Genomic DNA, 17,469 nt, shown 5'->3' with positions numbered 1-17,469 from the left:
CACTCCCCAAGGCCCTACTGTGTAAGTCCTGCCCTTGTTTGCCTCACATTAATCTAAATTAAACTTCATTAAATGAAGTAATTAAGGTAATTACAGACCAGATACTTAATTACACCAGCAACCACCCCAACACCCATACATGGAGCTGCATCAGGACATTATTCAAACGAGCCCCAACACAACTGTAGCAACCTGGAATTGGGCAAAACAGAACAGGAGAGTTCACAGAGATTTCAAAAGGAATTATTACCCGAAAAGCACAATCTGCCATTACCTCTGCGACAGATCACAACAGGAGGACACAACATGGCCAGACACAGTAGTCACCCTACTGTACATCAGTTACATATCAGAGATGACCACAAGACTACTCAGACCCCGAGGTATCACGGGTAGTCCACAAACCAACAACCACCCAGCAAACATAAGGGATCCCATACCCACAACCAATAAAACTAATGTAATATACAAAACACCATGCAAAGACTGTTAGAAACATTACGAAGGCCAAACCGGAAGAAAATTGACAATAAGGATACACAAACACCAACTAGCCACCAAGAGACACAAACAATTCTCACGGTTCTGAATACACACTGACAAAGAAGGACACGAATTCGACTGGACCAACACATCCATAACAGTGCAAGCCAAACAGAGACATGGCAGGGAACTCCTGGAGGCCTGGCATTCCAACCTGAACTCTGTCAACAAATACATTGAACTGGACCTGATATACAAACCACTGAAAAACAGAACCGCAAGTGATGCCAACCACCCCAGCAAACTGAGGCATATAAATAACAAGCAGCACAGAACACCAACGCTTCACCGCAGGCGCACTGAAGATGTTACCTAGCAGGGTGAAGAAACGTCTGCAATCAAGCATACTGATTTGGCGAGCAAGTCGAAAACCTCAAAAAGCAAGCCTGTCACCCACCCTCTGACTCCTACCTACAAGTCATTTTTGTATCCAATTGGCTAGCTCCCCAGTTCACATGTGATTTAACCTCACTAACCAGTTTACTATGCATGGAGCAATCTTGTTAAGCAAGGGAATCTGAGGTTATCTGGGGTACGTGGTAATGTGGAATTGAAAACACAAACAGATCAGCCATGCTCTTATTGGAGCAGCTGGCTCAAGAGCCAAATGTCCTACTTATGCTCTTAATTCATGCTTTTATTTGAGCCATGAGCACTCATTTGCCTTTTCTAAGATGGATGTTAAAATTTCCATAACACTGTTTGAAGAAGAACCTGATATTTTTCGCAGTGCCCTGGCCAATGATTGTACTTGCAAGAGCAGATGAAGTGTTCATTTGATATTTTTATGTGACAGCTTGCTGCGCCTACAAAACAACAGTGATACTTCTCAAAAAGTAATTAGTGTAATGCATATTGTCTAAATGAGGAAATAACTCGTTCTTTTGTATCCTCAGCACACCATAGCCTTTGTATTTTGTTTGGCTGTATATGATTGTTTAAAAAATAGTTTTCATATGTCTAATTAAATTTACAAAGGCTGTGGAATTGTGGTTGCACAAAAATAGTATGCTAGCTTTTGCAGTTAGGTATTGAACATCAGAGAACATTCACAGCTTTAACTACAACAATGTTCGTGATAGAAACATTTTTTTTCCATTTTAGCCATCATTCCAAAGGAGGCCAACTGACCAAAGATGTACCAGATTAATTTTAAATTTACTTTTGCTTCAATGTGTTTTTTTTTTCTACAGGTAGAGTCACACCTGAACAGCTTAACTCCTATGCCCAGTTATTTAAAAGAAATTTGCAAGCTTTGGAAAATCATTGTGGGCTCTTGCAACTTAGCATGGCAACAATGCAGACATTGGGACATCCGTGCTACTCAAAATGGGATAATTTCCTAGCTTTTGAAAGGCTGCTGTTACAGGTATGTTGTTATGCATTTTTTTTGTCTCTCAGTGCCTATTTCAATGTTTCCTGCACCGTGAAATAAAACTGAAAAGGTGAATCGGGTATGCACTTTAGAAAGATCTTGACATAGGATGGAAAAATTTGGCCCCATACTATCCAGTAACCTTAACCCTTGAAGTTCATGGCTAAGAATTGAATTAGACGATGGTTATTTTATAAAATCAGATCTGGCAAATGCATAATGGACACCCAGTACAGATCTATCTCCTTCAACTGAATAACAGAAAATATAGATGGAAGAGTTTGAGGCTGCACCATGATATGCTGTGCTGATATTACACTGCTGTCAAATTTCTATTCAGCAATACAAATATAATGGGATAGTGACAGTCAAGAAATGAAATTGGTTGGAACATGAAAGCAAAATATGTCTGTTTTCGGTAGCTTCAATGTAGTGGTGGCAGTCTGATCTCTTTCCAAACTGCAGATGGAAGGAAGATTTTCCTTGTCTGTTGGGTGCAGAGCGGAGGAGTGAACTGATTATCTTAATTTTAATCTGATTTTTGCAAAGGAATTACTGTTTGGGTAACAATAATGTGACTGAAAAAAATTCGAAAAAATTAACTAAGCACCATTTAAAATTTTTGTGTATGGAATGTTATATTTAGGGTAAATGCTCTATCCAATTCTCTTAGTTCTCATTGACTTGACTGCCAAATTTCAGTGGGCATAGGCATATATTTAATTGAAAATGGCCCCTCTTATTATTTGGAATAAGCTGGAGAAATAATATGTGACGAAGTGCAACAATTGTGACTGCCTTAGAATACATCACAAAAAAAAATAATTGGAAGGATCCTGCAATTTGAATAATAATTCACATGGTGGATATATTGCCACACGCCTGCTGACTACAACAAGATCTGATAGCTACAGGAGTTCAAGTCAGTGCCTTCCCATCACATTCTTGAGGGTGATTGGCAATGAACAAGAAATGCTGACCTTGCCAGTGATGCTCAAATCCCATCACTTCCTCTTTTGTTTTATTTTCTTTCTATCTCTCCTACATCTTCCTTTTCCCAGTGGCTGGACCTGGTGGACTAAAATGTATCTGCTCATACAAAATTAGATTGAATTGAGGAAACCATGGCCTCTGCCACATTGCCAGCTGATTACATCCATTGAAAAGTGTTCACTGATGTTGCTCTCCAGCCCTGAAACCCAGTATCTAAAGATCAGTGCAGAAAACCTTGGAGCAAGATCAGTTGAGAAGCTGTCTAAATCCTCTGAGGTTCATTATCCACATCCCCAGCAACAACATCAAAAATTAAAAAGTAAAGCATTTTTCCTGGGAACCTTGGTGTTTACTTACTTACTCTCACTTTAGCAGGACTGTGAGTGCCATCCCACGGGTCTGTATCCCAAATTGATGTAACTCCCTGCCAAAGGTTGAGATGTTGTTATGACCCATTGGGTAGTGCTGTAAATCAAGGTCCACTATTTCCAGAGCCATACCAAGTGTCATTTTGTTTTAAAGCTGCATGCAGTACCTCAGTTTACATGATCTTCAGACCAAGGTTGGCAGAAAGCGTAGACCAGGTTTCTGTACGGTACAAAACTTATTCATTACATGTAATTAGACTATACAGATAAATCCATCTGGCTCACTAATGGCCTTAGGGCAAGGAAATCTGTGACCCTCACCTGGTCTGACCTGCAAAACCACAGCAAAGTGGTGACTCCCACCTGCCCTCTAAAGTAACCTTGCAAGCCACTGAGCAATCACTACAAAGTCTCAAGAAAGAAAGGAGATGGGTACTGGAAACAACAATGGCAAAAACAGCCCTGTCAACCCTGCATAGTTTTCCTTACTAGCAGCTGGGGACCAGTGCCAAAATTGGGAGAGCTGTCTCACAGACTAGTCAAGCGATAGCCTGACACAGTCATACTTGGGGAATCACATCTTACAGTGTCCCAGATGCCGCTGTCACCATCGCTAGATATCTCTTGCCCACTGTCAGGACAGACTTAGCAGAGGTGGCGGCACAATGGTATATGGTCAAGAGGGAGTTGCCTCAGCATTGATGCCAGACCCCATGAAATCTGGCTTTAGGTTAAACGTGGGGAAAGGAAACCACCTCCTGATTACCATGTTCTATCTTCCCTTGGCTGATGAATCTGTACCCCTCCATGTTGAACAGCTTGAAGGAGCACTGAGGGTAGCAAGGGCACAAAATTTACTCTGGGTGGGGGATTTCAATGTCCACCACCAAGAGTGGCTCAGCAGCAACACTACAGATTGGACTGGCCCCAAAGAACATATCTGCCGGACTGAACCTGTAGCAAATGGTAAGGGAACTAAGAGGGGAAAAAACACACTTGACCTTATCCTTACCAATCTGCCAGTTGCAGATGCATCCGTCTATGATAGTATTGATAAGAGTGGCCATTGCGCGGTCCTTGTAGAGATGAGTTACACATTCACATTGAGAATACCCTCCATCGTATCGTGTATTCTATCACCATGCTGAATGGGACGGATTTCAAACAGATCTAGCAACCCAAAACTGTGCAGCCATGAGGCGCTGTGGGCCATGAACAGCAGCCGAATTGTCAGCAGCAGCACAATGTACAACCTCACAACCCAGCATATCCCCCACTCAACCATTAACAGCAAGCCAGGAGAACAACCCTGTATCAATGGAAAGTGGGGAGGGTATGCCAGGAGGAGCACCAGGCATATCTAAAAATGAGGTGTCAACCTGGTGAAGCTACCAACCAGGACTACTTGCATGCCAAAGAGCAGAAGCAGCAAGAGATACACAGGACTAAGTGATCCCATAAGACCATAAGACATAGGAGTTGAAATTAGGCCATTCAGCCCATTGGGCCTGCTCTACCATTCAGTCATTTCTAATGAAGGGTCTAGGCCCTAAACATCACCTTTTGTACTCCTAAGATGCTGCTTGGCCTGCTGTGTCCATCCAGCCCCACACTTTGTTTTCTATGATAAGTTCCTCAACCCTATTCTCCCACTTTCTCCGTGTAACCCTTGATCCCCTTCAGAAACAAGAACCTATCTATCTCAATCTTAAATGTACTCAATGACCTGACCTCCACAGCCTTCTGAGGCAGTGAATTCGTAGATTCACCACTCTCTCTGGTAGGAGAAGATTCTCCTTATCTCCGTTCTAAAAGGCCTTCCTTTTACTCTAAGGCTGAACCCTCAGGTCCTAGTCTCTCCTACCAATGAAAATATCTTCCCAACATCCACTCTGTCCAGGCCATTCAGTATTCTGTAAGTTTCAATTAGATTCCCCCTTCTGAACTCCAATGAGTACAGTACCAGAATTCTCAAACGCTCCTCGTATGTTATCCTCAGTGCTCCTCCAAATTGTTTAACATAGAGGGGTAAGGGAAGATGGTACATGGTAATCAGGAAGAGGTTTCCTTTCCCTACATTTGAAATGATCATAACCAAAAATCATATCCAAACTCCTCAGTGTGGCCATATCGAGTCATGGTGGTGATGGACAATTAAACAACTTACTGGAGGAGGAAGCTCCACAAGTATTCCCAACCCCAGTGATAGAAGAATGTAATGCATCAGTGTAAAAGACAAGGCTGAAGCATTCGCAGCAATCTTCAGGCAGATGTAGCAAGTGGATGGCCCATCTTGGTCTCCTCCAGAGATCCCCCAGCATCACAGATGCAAATCTTCAACCGATTTGATTCACTCCATTCTACATGATAACAAGAACATTTGGAGGCACTGGATAGTGCAAAGGCCATGCGACATTCTAGCAATAGTACTGAAGACTTGTTTTCAAGAACTTGCTGCCCCCCCTAGCAAAGCTTTTCTGGTACAGAGACAAACTAGCATCTACCCAACAATGTACAAAATTGCCCAAGTATTTCCTCTGCACATAAAGCAGGACATGTCCACCCTGGCCAAATACTGCCCCATTGGCCTACTCTCAATCATGAGTAAAGTGATGAAAGGTACCATTAATGTTGCTACCAAGAAATACCTGCTCAGCAGCAGTGTGTGCCATCCACAAGATACACTGCGGAAATTCACCAAAGACCCTCAAACTGCACCTTCCAAGCCCATGACCACTTTCAACTGGAAGGATGAGGGCGGCAGATACATGGGAGCACCATCACTTACAAGTTCCCTTCCAAGCCTCTCATCATCCTAACTTGGAAATATATTGCTATTCCTTCACTGTCACTGAGTCAGAATCCTGGAATACCTTCCCTAAGGGCATTGAGTTTATGCCCTGCAAATGAACTGGACGATTCAAGAAAACAGCTCATGACTACAGAGATAATGGGAACTGCAGATGCTGGAGAATTCCAAGATAATAAAATGTGAGGCTGGATGAGCACAGCAGGCCAAGCAGCATCTCAGGAGCACAAAAGCTGACGTTTCGGGCCTAGACCCTTCATCAGCTCATGATTACCTTCACAAGGGCCATAAATGTTGGCCAGCAATGCCCATGCCCTACAAGTGGAAAAGAAAAATTTTTAAAGTGTAAACCATTGGCATCTAACACTACAAACTAAAATTCTAATCCCCTTATAAATGCCCCTACACACACACGTTTTCTTTCATGCACACAAAAACAAAATCAGGCAAATAGCTTAATGACAGAGGTAGAGAAAGACTGACAAGTCAATCTAGTGGCCTTTGTTTTCTGATTTCAGTGTTGAGATGATCCTTCTTTGGCAAGCCAGGCCCTTAGTATTCAGTTAACTTTGGAAGCTTTGACTGATTTGTAAGAGGTATAGTGCGATTGATTCACTTGGAAAATATCTCTGATGAATCCAGTTCAAAAGCTACAGGTGCTGCTGCATGAACGTTTACTGGTTTTCTTCAAGTTTAAAATGAAATTTGTTTCTGCAGAGAACTGGCAGCTTCTGTTGAGGAGAACAACAGTGCAGCCTTGTGTGCCTTTCTTTTTCTGTGTATCTATGTCTTTGTAATTTGTTTCCAGTTCCAACCTGCTCAGTTAGCTGAGATTAGATTAGATTCCCTACAGTGTGGAAACAGGCCCTTTGGCCCAACAAGTCCACACCGCCCCTTGAAACATCCCACCCAGACCCATCCCCATCCCCATATAACCCACACACCCCTGAACACTATGGGCAATTTAGCATGGCCGATCCACCTAGCCTGCACATCTTTGGACTGTGGAGGAAACCGGAGCACCTGGAGGAAACCCACGCAAACATGGGGAGAACGTGCAAACTCAATCAGCTTTAAGAATTCCTTCAACTCTCAAACATGTATACATTGCAGGAGTCCATTGCCACAGAAAGTAGAGATTACAATAGGTATTGAATTCCTTGTTGTGAAATTATGCAGTCATCCTGATAATTCCGAAACAGTTCTTTCTCTTGCAGTTTTCGAGACACAAAAATAAAAAGACATAGTTTTTATAATGCATGGCTGCAGCAGCAGTATCTACTGTTGTCCTAGACCCAACCATCTTCAGTTCCTTCATCAAAGCTTGGCCTTTAAGGGAATTTTCAGGCTGATGATTGTACAATGTTCAGCCCTGAACCTCTCTGTGTCCATATACAGCAAGATCTAGGCTTAGGCCTGTAAGGAGCAAGTAACATTCGCACTACACGAGTGTCATGCAATGACCATTCCCAGCAAGAGAGTGTCGAACCATTTCCCTTTGACATTAAACAACATTGCCGTCACTGAGTATCCGACTGTCAATAACCTACATATTACTGGTGAACAAAAAGTGAACAGGACCAACCAATGTAAACAGCAAGAAGTGCAGATGCTGGAATTGGAGTCAGACCTGACCCAAAATGTCTACACTCCTGCTCCTCAAATGTTGTCTGACCTGCTGTGTTCCCCCAGCTCCACACTGTATTGACTCAGTCATTGTAAATCTGGTCACTTTTTAAAAGCAGGTCAGAGCCTAGGAATTTTGAAGTGAGAAATCAATTATTGCATTGAGGATGGATGACATCTTGGAAAGATCATCAAATAAGGCCCATATAGCAATGTCCCAGTATCATAGTAGAATTTCAGCTTTGATTTTCACACTGAAAACTTGCTGTGGGACTTGAACCCAGAATCTTGTGACTTAGACAACAGTGCTACCATCTAGGCCAAGGCTAACATGCCAAATGGATATGGTTGGATTCTGTGCTATTGGCGACGGTCTTTGCCTGAAACTTGTGTTTCATACATATCACTCGCCACTGACCATTCCAAACCTCAATGTTGTGAGTACGTCTTATGAGAAAATGCATTAGGTGAAGGACTGTGGCAAAGTTCTTAGTTTGAATAATTTTACGTGTAAATCAAAATGCAATTTTTTAAATTGAGCCTGAAGACAGACGTGCTGATGAAGTGGTAAAATAAGATTTGCTGGAGTGATACTTGAAGGGAGAGATTACAGTAAGTGCTCCATATTGTAAACCAAAATTAGAACAATTTGATTGATATCAATATACAGTAAGATGTCCACAAATAAATTCAGTGCAGAATTCAGGGGAAACTTCTTTTCCTCAGCATGTGGTGAGAGTGCAGGAAGAGGCAAATCATATGAATGCATTTAAAGAGACTCTTAGTGAGCATGTAAGGTAATTTTTGCTGATACAGTTTGAAAAGAACGCATGGAAGAATATTAGATTGAAACATAAATACTGACAAGACTGATTGGACTGAATGGCTGTTATTCTACCATCCATTTAAAGTACTAAGTCTTCATCAGTGTCATCCGCATGACTTATTTGAGGTACACTAATGTTAAACGCTTGTGCAAAAAAAATGAGAAATTGAGAATGATTTTTCTCCTTTTTGGCAATGATTTTCTTCCTTTCTCCTATAAACTAGTTCTGTCAGAAAAATTGAGAGGAATTAGGTTGGTTCCTTCTCTGAATATGGTTCAACTTTAGAAATGTACCTGTTTACCATTTAGTACTTCTTATTTGTTAGACTTCTAAGGTTCATATTCATTCTGAATCATGCTATCATGATACTGCAGCTGAAATTCTATTTATTTTAGCAATCATAATCACTTCTTGGTCTCATGGTCAGTAGCACACTTTTTTCCTCCTTTGATTTAATATTTCTGTCCTTTCTTTGCGTGTGACACATTTGTTCCTGCTGACAAATTGACAGGAAGACAATGGGTTGAGAGTATGCAGGTTTTGCTGACCAGTCTTTTTGTTTCTGGGCACCTTGCTCAGCTAATTAAGCTTTTCATCTCTGCCCAGCTCTTCCAATGCATTTCAAAACAGTAAGTCTTCAGAAGTTATGGCAATCATCTCTGAATTCTCACTGTCAAATTCCACATGTTCTTGTAGCAGTGACTATCTATATGCTAAAGAGATTTTGACCATTAGGTAGCTCACTGTACTGTAATTCTTTGGTATACAACTATCATCTGTTTGATGAACATGGCCGAGCTTAGCGATGAATGTGTGCTGATGAAACGAGACACAGCAGTACCTCCAAGCTGGTGACCTTAACCTGCCAAGGGTCTGAGATAACAAAGATTGCAATTTTCTCTTGCATACTAAATATTATCCCAATCTTACCATTTGTTCTGGAACTGGCACTTAACGCAACACAGCACATGTTCCCTGAATTTTAGCAGAATCTTGTCCGGTCAGTGTGACCGAGATAATTCAAGCAGATCAGTACAATGAAGACAATAGATATGATAGAAATTTTTTTCAAAGTATCATTACAAACCACGTTTGTTTAAGTAAAGCTCAGATTGTGCATATTTATGATAATGAAGTTAGATGAAGAAAAACAGTCTAAGGTTTGAGTGAAACACAAATTCTTGCACGCTGTAGTTGGACTAAAGGCTTTGTTTTTGTACTTTGTAACCTAAATAATCCAATGCATAAAAAAGCAGTTGACACTTCTAATTTGAAGAGCCAAATCAGACTCTCTGAACAAATGCTGCAAGAATTGCTGAGTTTCTCAAATATTTTCTGTTACTATTTCAGTTCATTCATTGATTATTTTTTAAAATAATTGTAATTTTTCAAATTTTAGCAATAGCTGGCTGAGAAACATTCTTGTGAGCTACATGTTGCTTTGATTTGCTGCATGTCTTTAAAGATGACGGGATCACAAATATTTCAAACACACTCTCATTACAATTATAGAAGACTACATGAACTGTGTACTGCTCACCTTTTCAAAATTTCTGTTTTAAAGTTATATGAAAAACCTTGAGTCAAAGAAAATGTTTATTTGGAAAGTAATATTTCATTTAATTTTAAGCCAGAAGTCTGGAAATAAAAAACCAAAGAACTCTGGTTGATGGAAATCAGAAACAAACTACCTTGGTCCATTCCTCCTCCACACCACATGTCTCCACAGCTCTGCAGCCACAGAAGGTGTAACAGCTGGCCACCTTCTACCTCTCTCCTCATTCCTCCCTGCTCACTATACAAGGCCCCAGACACATCTTCCAGGTGAAGCAGCAATTTACCTGCACTTCACTCCATCTAGTCTACTGTATTTGCTGCTCACAATGTGGTCTGCTGTACACCGCAGTGAAAAAAACAGACTGGGTGACTGAGATAATGGGAACTGCAGATGCTGGAGAATCCAAGATAATAAAATGTGAAGCTCGATGAACACAGCAGGCCCAGCAGCATCTCAGGAGCACAAAAGCTGACGTTTCGGGCCTAGACCCTTCATCAGAGAGGGGGATGGGGTGAGGGTTCTGGAATAAATAGGGAGAGAGAGGGAGGCAGACCAAAGATGGCGAGAAAAGAAGATAGGTGCAGAGGAGAGAATAGGTGGGGAGGTAGGATGTGGATAGGTCAGCCCAGGGAAGACGGACAGGTCAAGGAGGTGGGATGAGGTTAGTAGGTAGGAAATGGAGGTGCGACTTGGGGTGGGAGGAAGGGATGGGTGAGAGGAAGAACAGGTTAGGGAGGCAGAGACAGGCTGGGCTGGTTTTGGGATGCAGTGGGGGGAGGGGATAAGCTGGGCTGGCTGTGTGATGCAGTTGGGGGGAGAGGACAAACTGGGCTGGTTGTGGGATGCGGTGGGAGAAGGGGAGATTTTGAAGCTGGTGAAGTCCACATTGATACCATTAGGCTGCAGGGTTCCCAAGCGGAATATGAGTTGCTATTCCTGCAACCTTCGGGTGGCATCATTGTGGCACTGCAGGAGGCCCAGGATGGACATGTCATCTGAAGAATAGGAGGGGGAGTTAAAATGGTTCATGACTGGGAGGTGCAGTTGTTTATTGCACACCGAGCGGAGGTGTTCTGCAAAGCGGTCCCCAAGCCTCTGCTTAGTTTCCCCAATGTAGAGGAAGCCACACCGGGTACAATGGATACAGTATACCACATTGGCGGATGTGCAGGTGAACCTCTGCTTAATATGTAAAGTCATCTTGGGGCCTGGGATGGGGGTGAGGGAGGAGGTGTGGGGGCAAGTGTAGCACTTCCTGCGGTTGCAGGGGAAGGTGCCGGGTGTGGTGGGGTTGGAGGGCAGTGTGGAGTGAACAAGGGAGTCACAGAGAGTGTGATCTCTCCGGAAGGCAGACAAGGGTGGGGATGGAAAAATGTCTTGGGTGGTGGGGTCGGATTGTAGATGGCGGAAGTGTCAGAGGATGATGCGTTGTATCCGGAGGTTGGTGGGGTGGTGTGCGAGAACAAGGGAGATCCCCACCCTTGTCTGCCTTCCGGAGAGATCTCTCTCTCCGTGACTCCCTTGTTCACTCAACACTGCCCTCCAACCCCACCACACCCGGCACCTTCCCCTGCAACCGCAGGTAGTGCTACACTTGCCCCCACACCTCCTCCCTCACCCCTATCCCAGGCCCCAAGATGACTTGCCATATTAAGCAGAGGTTCACCTGCACATCCGCCAATGTAGTATACTGTATCCATTGTACCTGGTGTGGCTTCCTCTACATTGGAGAAAACAAGCAGAGGCTTGGGGACCGCTTTGCAGAACACCTCCGCTCGGTTCGCAATAAACAACTGCACCTCCCAGTTGTGAACCATTTTAACTCCCCCTCCCATTCTTCAGATGACATGTCCATCATGGGCCTCCTGCAGTGCCACAAGGATGCCACCCGAAGGTTGCAGGAACAGCAACTCATATTCCACTTGGGAACCCTGCAGTCCAATGGTATCAATGTGGACTTCACCAGTTTCAAAATCTCCCCTTTCCCCCACCGCATCGCACAACCAGCCCAGTTCATCCCCTCCACCGACTGCATCACACAACCAGCCCAGCCTGTCTCTGCCTCCCTAACCTGTTCTTCCTCTCACCCATCCCTTCCTCCCACCCCAAGCCGCACCTCCATTTCCTACCTACTAACCACATCCCACCTCCTTGACCTGTCCTTCTTCCCTGGACTGACCTATCCTCTCCCTACCTCCCCACATATACTCTCCTCTGCACCTATCTTCTTTTCTCTCCATCTTCAGTCTGCCTCCCTCTCTCTCCCTATTTGTTCCAGAACCCTATCCCCATCCCCCTTTCTGATGAAGGGTCTGGGCCCAAAACGTCAGCTTTTGTGCTCCTGAGAAGGTGCTTGGCTTGCTGTGTTCACCCAGCTCCACACATTGTTATCTTAGGCTGGGTGACTGAATTGCAGGACACCTACGTTCTGTCCTCAAAATGAACCTGAGCTTCATGTTGCCCACAACTTCAACACGCCACCCTGTTCCCTGGCCAACATCTATTTCTCAGGCTTGCTGTAGTACTTCAACGAAACTCGTGTTAGAAGAACAGCACCTTATTTTCAGCTTTGAAACCCTCCAACCTTCTGGACTCAAAATTGAGCTTAATAATTTTAGGCCTAAGCACCTTCTGCCATGCCCTTATCCCAGCCCCTACAACGTATGAACTTATCATCAATTGGGCTGCTGCCACAAGCAGCCCATTGTCAACCACTAACAGTCCCCATTAGCAGCCATTCATTCTCCCAGGCTGACCTTTGCTCATTCCTTTGTCTGCCCAACTGTACTTCTCTGTCTCTGGGCTTCATCTCTACTGACTCCTTCCTCTTCACCCCCATCCCTTCTCCAGCATATACCAATCTTTTCGTGGCTGCAATCAATTCTGAAGAAGGGTCACTGGATCTGAAACGTTAACTGTACTTTCTCTCTGCAGATGTTGCCAGACCTCTCAAGTCTTTCCAACAATTTCTGATTTTGATTTTGTACATCTTTGTTGCTTTTTCAAATCTTGACTCCATATTAAATATGAGCAATATATTTTTTTAAAAATGAACATTTGCACTTTCTTTTATAATAAACCCTCAACTAACTTTACTGTTATTAATTTCTGTAATTTGTGTACTTTATATTCATTTCAAAAGAGCTCATTTTGCAAAGTCATAGGAAATTTAATCAAGACTGATTTAAAATGTTGGGACGTAAAGTTGGTTAATAACCACCAGCTTTTTTCTACATTTGAATCAACACCAAGGGGCAGGGAATGTTCTGTGTTTCTCTTAAAAGGAACAGTATTCGTCGTGGAGTAAAATTTGCCTAACATGATGGAGATTCAGTGGAATTTTTAAAAAAAATTTCATTTTTTTGTTTCATTCAAATTGTAAGAAATGGAGTAAGAGACAGTTGCAGAAAACTAATCCTATTACAAATGCTGCAAAAATGGAAAGGGTTTTGAAAAGCTGTAAAAGTATTTTGAAAGTCTTTCAGTTAAAACTGAAGCCCTGAAATAAGGATTGCATGGATCTTCTGAGAGACTTGGCTGAATAAACTTGTTGACCCAAGTTATGGATGTCATATTAAAAGGATAATAGGCTTCTGCTTTCACTACCAATGAGGATACGCACACAGTAGTAGATAGAGTTATTCTGAAAATTGCTATTACTTGGAAAATGTTACTCCACGTTGATGGAATACCCGGACCTAATACCGCGTAGCCCATTTTGCTGATTGAAATGGCAGTCGTTTATGTGAAGTATTCGTTCATATTTAGTTGACCTTTGATCTATGGGATGTTGTTTGCAGTGGACTGGAGCAATGCTTGTGTGATCTATATTTAAGAAAGGGAATAAATTGTTGCCTTAGAATGATCAACTTGTCACTCTAAAATCAAGTGTAGAGAAGAAACGAGAAGGGTTCTGATAAGAATTCTTAAAGGAGATAAAATTTGCATGTAATAGCAATCTTTCAGGTGCAGTACTGATTTTCTGCAATCTACGTGTCACCAGCTACATAACTGTTTGTCATGGTTTCAAAATATGGTATTGGTTATCAGAAGTTATTCTGAGGAGGAAATTGATAATGCTCATATCAGGAGGCTGCTATAAATTGAGCCAGGTCACAAATATAATCCTGCAGCCTTTCTGCTGAAATTGGTGTCCCACATCATATTAGCACTGGAGTGAAACATTTAGTTCTAACTTGACCTGGAGTTCATAGTTGATAATTAGAAATGTAGGTTTTTGGGTGCCATTTCTAGGATAAGTGTGATGTCATGGATGGGAAGGGAAACTCTGAATTTTTGTATGCAATGGCAAGGTATCTTATCAAATGTTAGGACTGGAGGATGGATATTAACTGATAATTCATTGAAGGTCCAAAAGTACTAGAATGGCAAGTGTGAATTTTCGGTTACATAGCTCAAACAGAATAATATAAAGCTCCTTCACTTGAGCAATGCAATACCTAGACATAGTTGTCCATAGGAGTATAGTATACAATGTTGTCCCACACATGTTGTGAAAACAAAGCAGCCTGCTTGATGGCATCCCACCTATCAACTTCAGCATGCACTCCCTATGCACCACCAGTGCAGAATGGCAGTAGTGCTTACAGTTTACAAGATGCTCTGCGGCTAGCAAAGTTCATTTGTCACTGACTAAATACTGGACCTCTACCATTTGGAAGGTCCAGGGTAGCAGATGCTTAGGAACATCATCACCTACAAATTCCCCTCCAAAATAAATATCATCCTGATTTCGAACTATATCATCAGTCGTCACAATCCTGGAACTTCCCAGTTGCACTCTGGGGGGTCCCTCCTGCGCCAAGAGCAGCAGTTTTCAAGAAGGCAGTTCACTGGCTACCTTCTGCAGAGAAATTAAGAATGGCCAGTAAATGCTGGCTGACCCAGCAACAGCCATGTTGAATACATTTTTAAAAAGAACTTCTCAGCAAGTTTAAGAGTGTAATCAAAATGATTGCTCAGTTATAATGAATTAGCATGACAGGTTTTGAGCTTGTGCTGTGGTCCCAGACCCCTGGCCCCACCCTGGCCCAAGCACAGGGCCTCTGGCCCTGACCCAAGCTAAAAAAGTCCTAGCCCACAATTACTGGACACTGACGTACACATCTGTACAGGACCCTGCCAGAAAGTACTTTCGTTACTTAATGGTCCCACACAATTTCTCTGTTCCTATTGTCATTTACTGCAAGAATATGTCAAAATATAAGCAGCCACAAAACTGACTCCCACTGGACCTGATTGTACAGATGCTGGCAGTATCTAGTATCTCATCCAGTGGCTTTTTTAGTCAGTAATTCTACCCATGGTCAAGGGCTGTTGCTGGTGAGGGAGAAGAGGAGCTTCACATCTGAACCTGATGCCCTCACAAAAGGGCCACATATGTTCTTTCAGTAGTTATGGATTCTTTTACAAATAATATCCTCGTCAGGATATTGAATGGCTGTTTATATTTACACTTGGTGTAAATTTTGTCTAAATTGCCACCTTCAAGTTGATGTTTCTGTCAAAAGCATAATGTATCCTGGGCTAATCATATGCAAATGTATTAAACAATGAGAATAATTGGATAACATTTTACTGTCGCATTGCTATTCATTTAAATACTTGCCGCATCTGGAGTCGTGTATATAATCACTGTGCATAAGTAATAATTTAATAAATCTGATGTTCTTCTTTTTTGTATGGAATTGAATTTGAATCAGAACAATTCTTACCTGGAGTCAAATGTATTGCATTCCTAAACAACATATTTACTGAAGAATGGAAAATTAATTCCTCTTTTTCAAACTATAGTTGGGGAGATGTTTTCCATTACTGTATTATTGGTGACAGACATAATGACGACTTTTCAGTCTGTAGTGTAAATGGTTTGTGGTTTGAATGTTTTATTTCACTCGTGTTGGACTTTATTTATAAGCACGATATCCAGTTTGAAAGCATCTGTATATAGTTAACAAAATTTGTGTTTATATATGTACGGTATTGATGCAATGTTACAGTTCTTCAAGAAAGGCCAGAATGTTATCTGTTCAAAAATAACCCATTTCATTGTATTCCTGGTTTTAAAAAAAGGTATAAACATAGAAAAACAAAACATTTTCTTGAATTATGCTTTTATTTGAAAATACTGTTCTACTTTATCTTCTTCAAATTTTCTTCCATAACGTTTAGTTATGTTTGGACATTGTCTGTCTGCAAGAAGCTAGAAGACATTGAATCCATTGAATTCCTACAGTGTGAAAACAGGCCATTTGGCCCAACAAGTCCATACAGACCCTCAAAAGAGCATTCTGCTCTGATTCATTCACCTATCCCTGCATTTCCTCATGTCTAACCCAAATACCCCTGGACACTATGGCCAATTTAGCATGGACACTCCACCTACCCTGCACATTTTTGGACAGATAGATAACGTGGTTAGGAAGGCATAAGGGATACTTGCCTTTATTAGCTGAGGCAAAGAGTTTAAGAGCATGGTGCTTATGCTGGAACTGTATTAAAAGTTGGCTAGGCTGCAGCTAGAGTATTGTGTGCCGTTGTGGAATGCACATTATGGGAGAGATGTGATTGTACTGGAGAGGTTGCAGAGATTTACCAGAATTTTGCCTGGCTGGGGAATTTTAATTTTGAAGAGAGTTTGGACAGACAATGGCTGTTTTCCTGAGAGCAACAGACCCTGAGGCGGGTACATGATTGAGATGTGTAAAATTTGAGGGGCATCGATAGGCTAGACAGGAAGGAACTTGGTAGTGCGATTAATGACCAGAGCAGAGATTTAGGGTAAAGGGCAGGAGGTTTAGCAGCAATGTGAGGAAAATTTACTTCACTAAAAGTGTGGTGGGAATCCAGAACTCAGTAGCTTTAAGTGTGGTAGAAGTGGAAACCCTCAAAATTTACGAAGTATTTTGATGCTAAAGTGTATGAGCTATGGCCTAAGTGCTGGAAAATGGGATTAGGGGATTAGAATCATTGGGTGGTTGTTTTTGGTGGTCATGAATTCAGTGGGCTGAAAAGCCTTTTTCTGTGTTGTTGAACTTCTGCAACTCTATCACACAACATTTTCTTGTTTCTTCTTATTTAAAGGGTGGACTAGATTCCTGCTTTTAGACCACAAAGGCAAAATACTGTGGATGCCGGAAATATGGAAATACCGACTGAACAGAACCTTTTTTATGCAATTACAACAGATGCAGCACTTCACCCTTTTACTTTGCAGTGTTCAAGCCCAAAGCAGTCCTCTGACTTTGTAGGAAGAAGGCTTCTTCTATTTAGTCTGTGCTGCCCTCCAACCTACTAGAGACCTCCACTTTGCTTTACATTTAGACTCCAAGCCATAGCTTGCATTCTGT

At 42.1% G+C, this 17,469-nt stretch overlaps 1 protein-coding gene across 1 annotated transcript in view; it reads left to right on the top strand.

Moving 5' to 3' along the window:
• Nucleotides 1-17,469, top strand: part of scfd2 (sec1 family domain containing 2) — a 302,365-nt gene that overhangs the window by 57,761 nt on the left and 227,135 nt on the right. The window contains exon 4 of the mRNA XM_048525994.2: nucleotides 1,737-1,912. Within this exon, the coding sequence (XP_048381951.1) occupies nucleotides 1,737-1,912 (176 nt within the window). The remainder of the gene's footprint in view (nucleotides 1-1,736; nucleotides 1,913-17,469) is intronic.

Source organism: Stegostoma tigrinum, chromosome 1 (genome assembly GCF_030684315.1).
Source record: "Stegostoma tigrinum isolate sSteTig4 chromosome 1, sSteTig4.hap1, whole genome shotgun sequence".
In the NCBI taxonomy this organism is placed as follows: domain Eukaryota; kingdom Metazoa; phylum Chordata; class Chondrichthyes; order Orectolobiformes; family Stegostomatidae; genus Stegostoma; species Stegostoma tigrinum.
The sequence above is the reverse complement of the archived record's forward strand: the minus strand, read 5'-3'. Positions and strand labels throughout refer to the sequence as shown.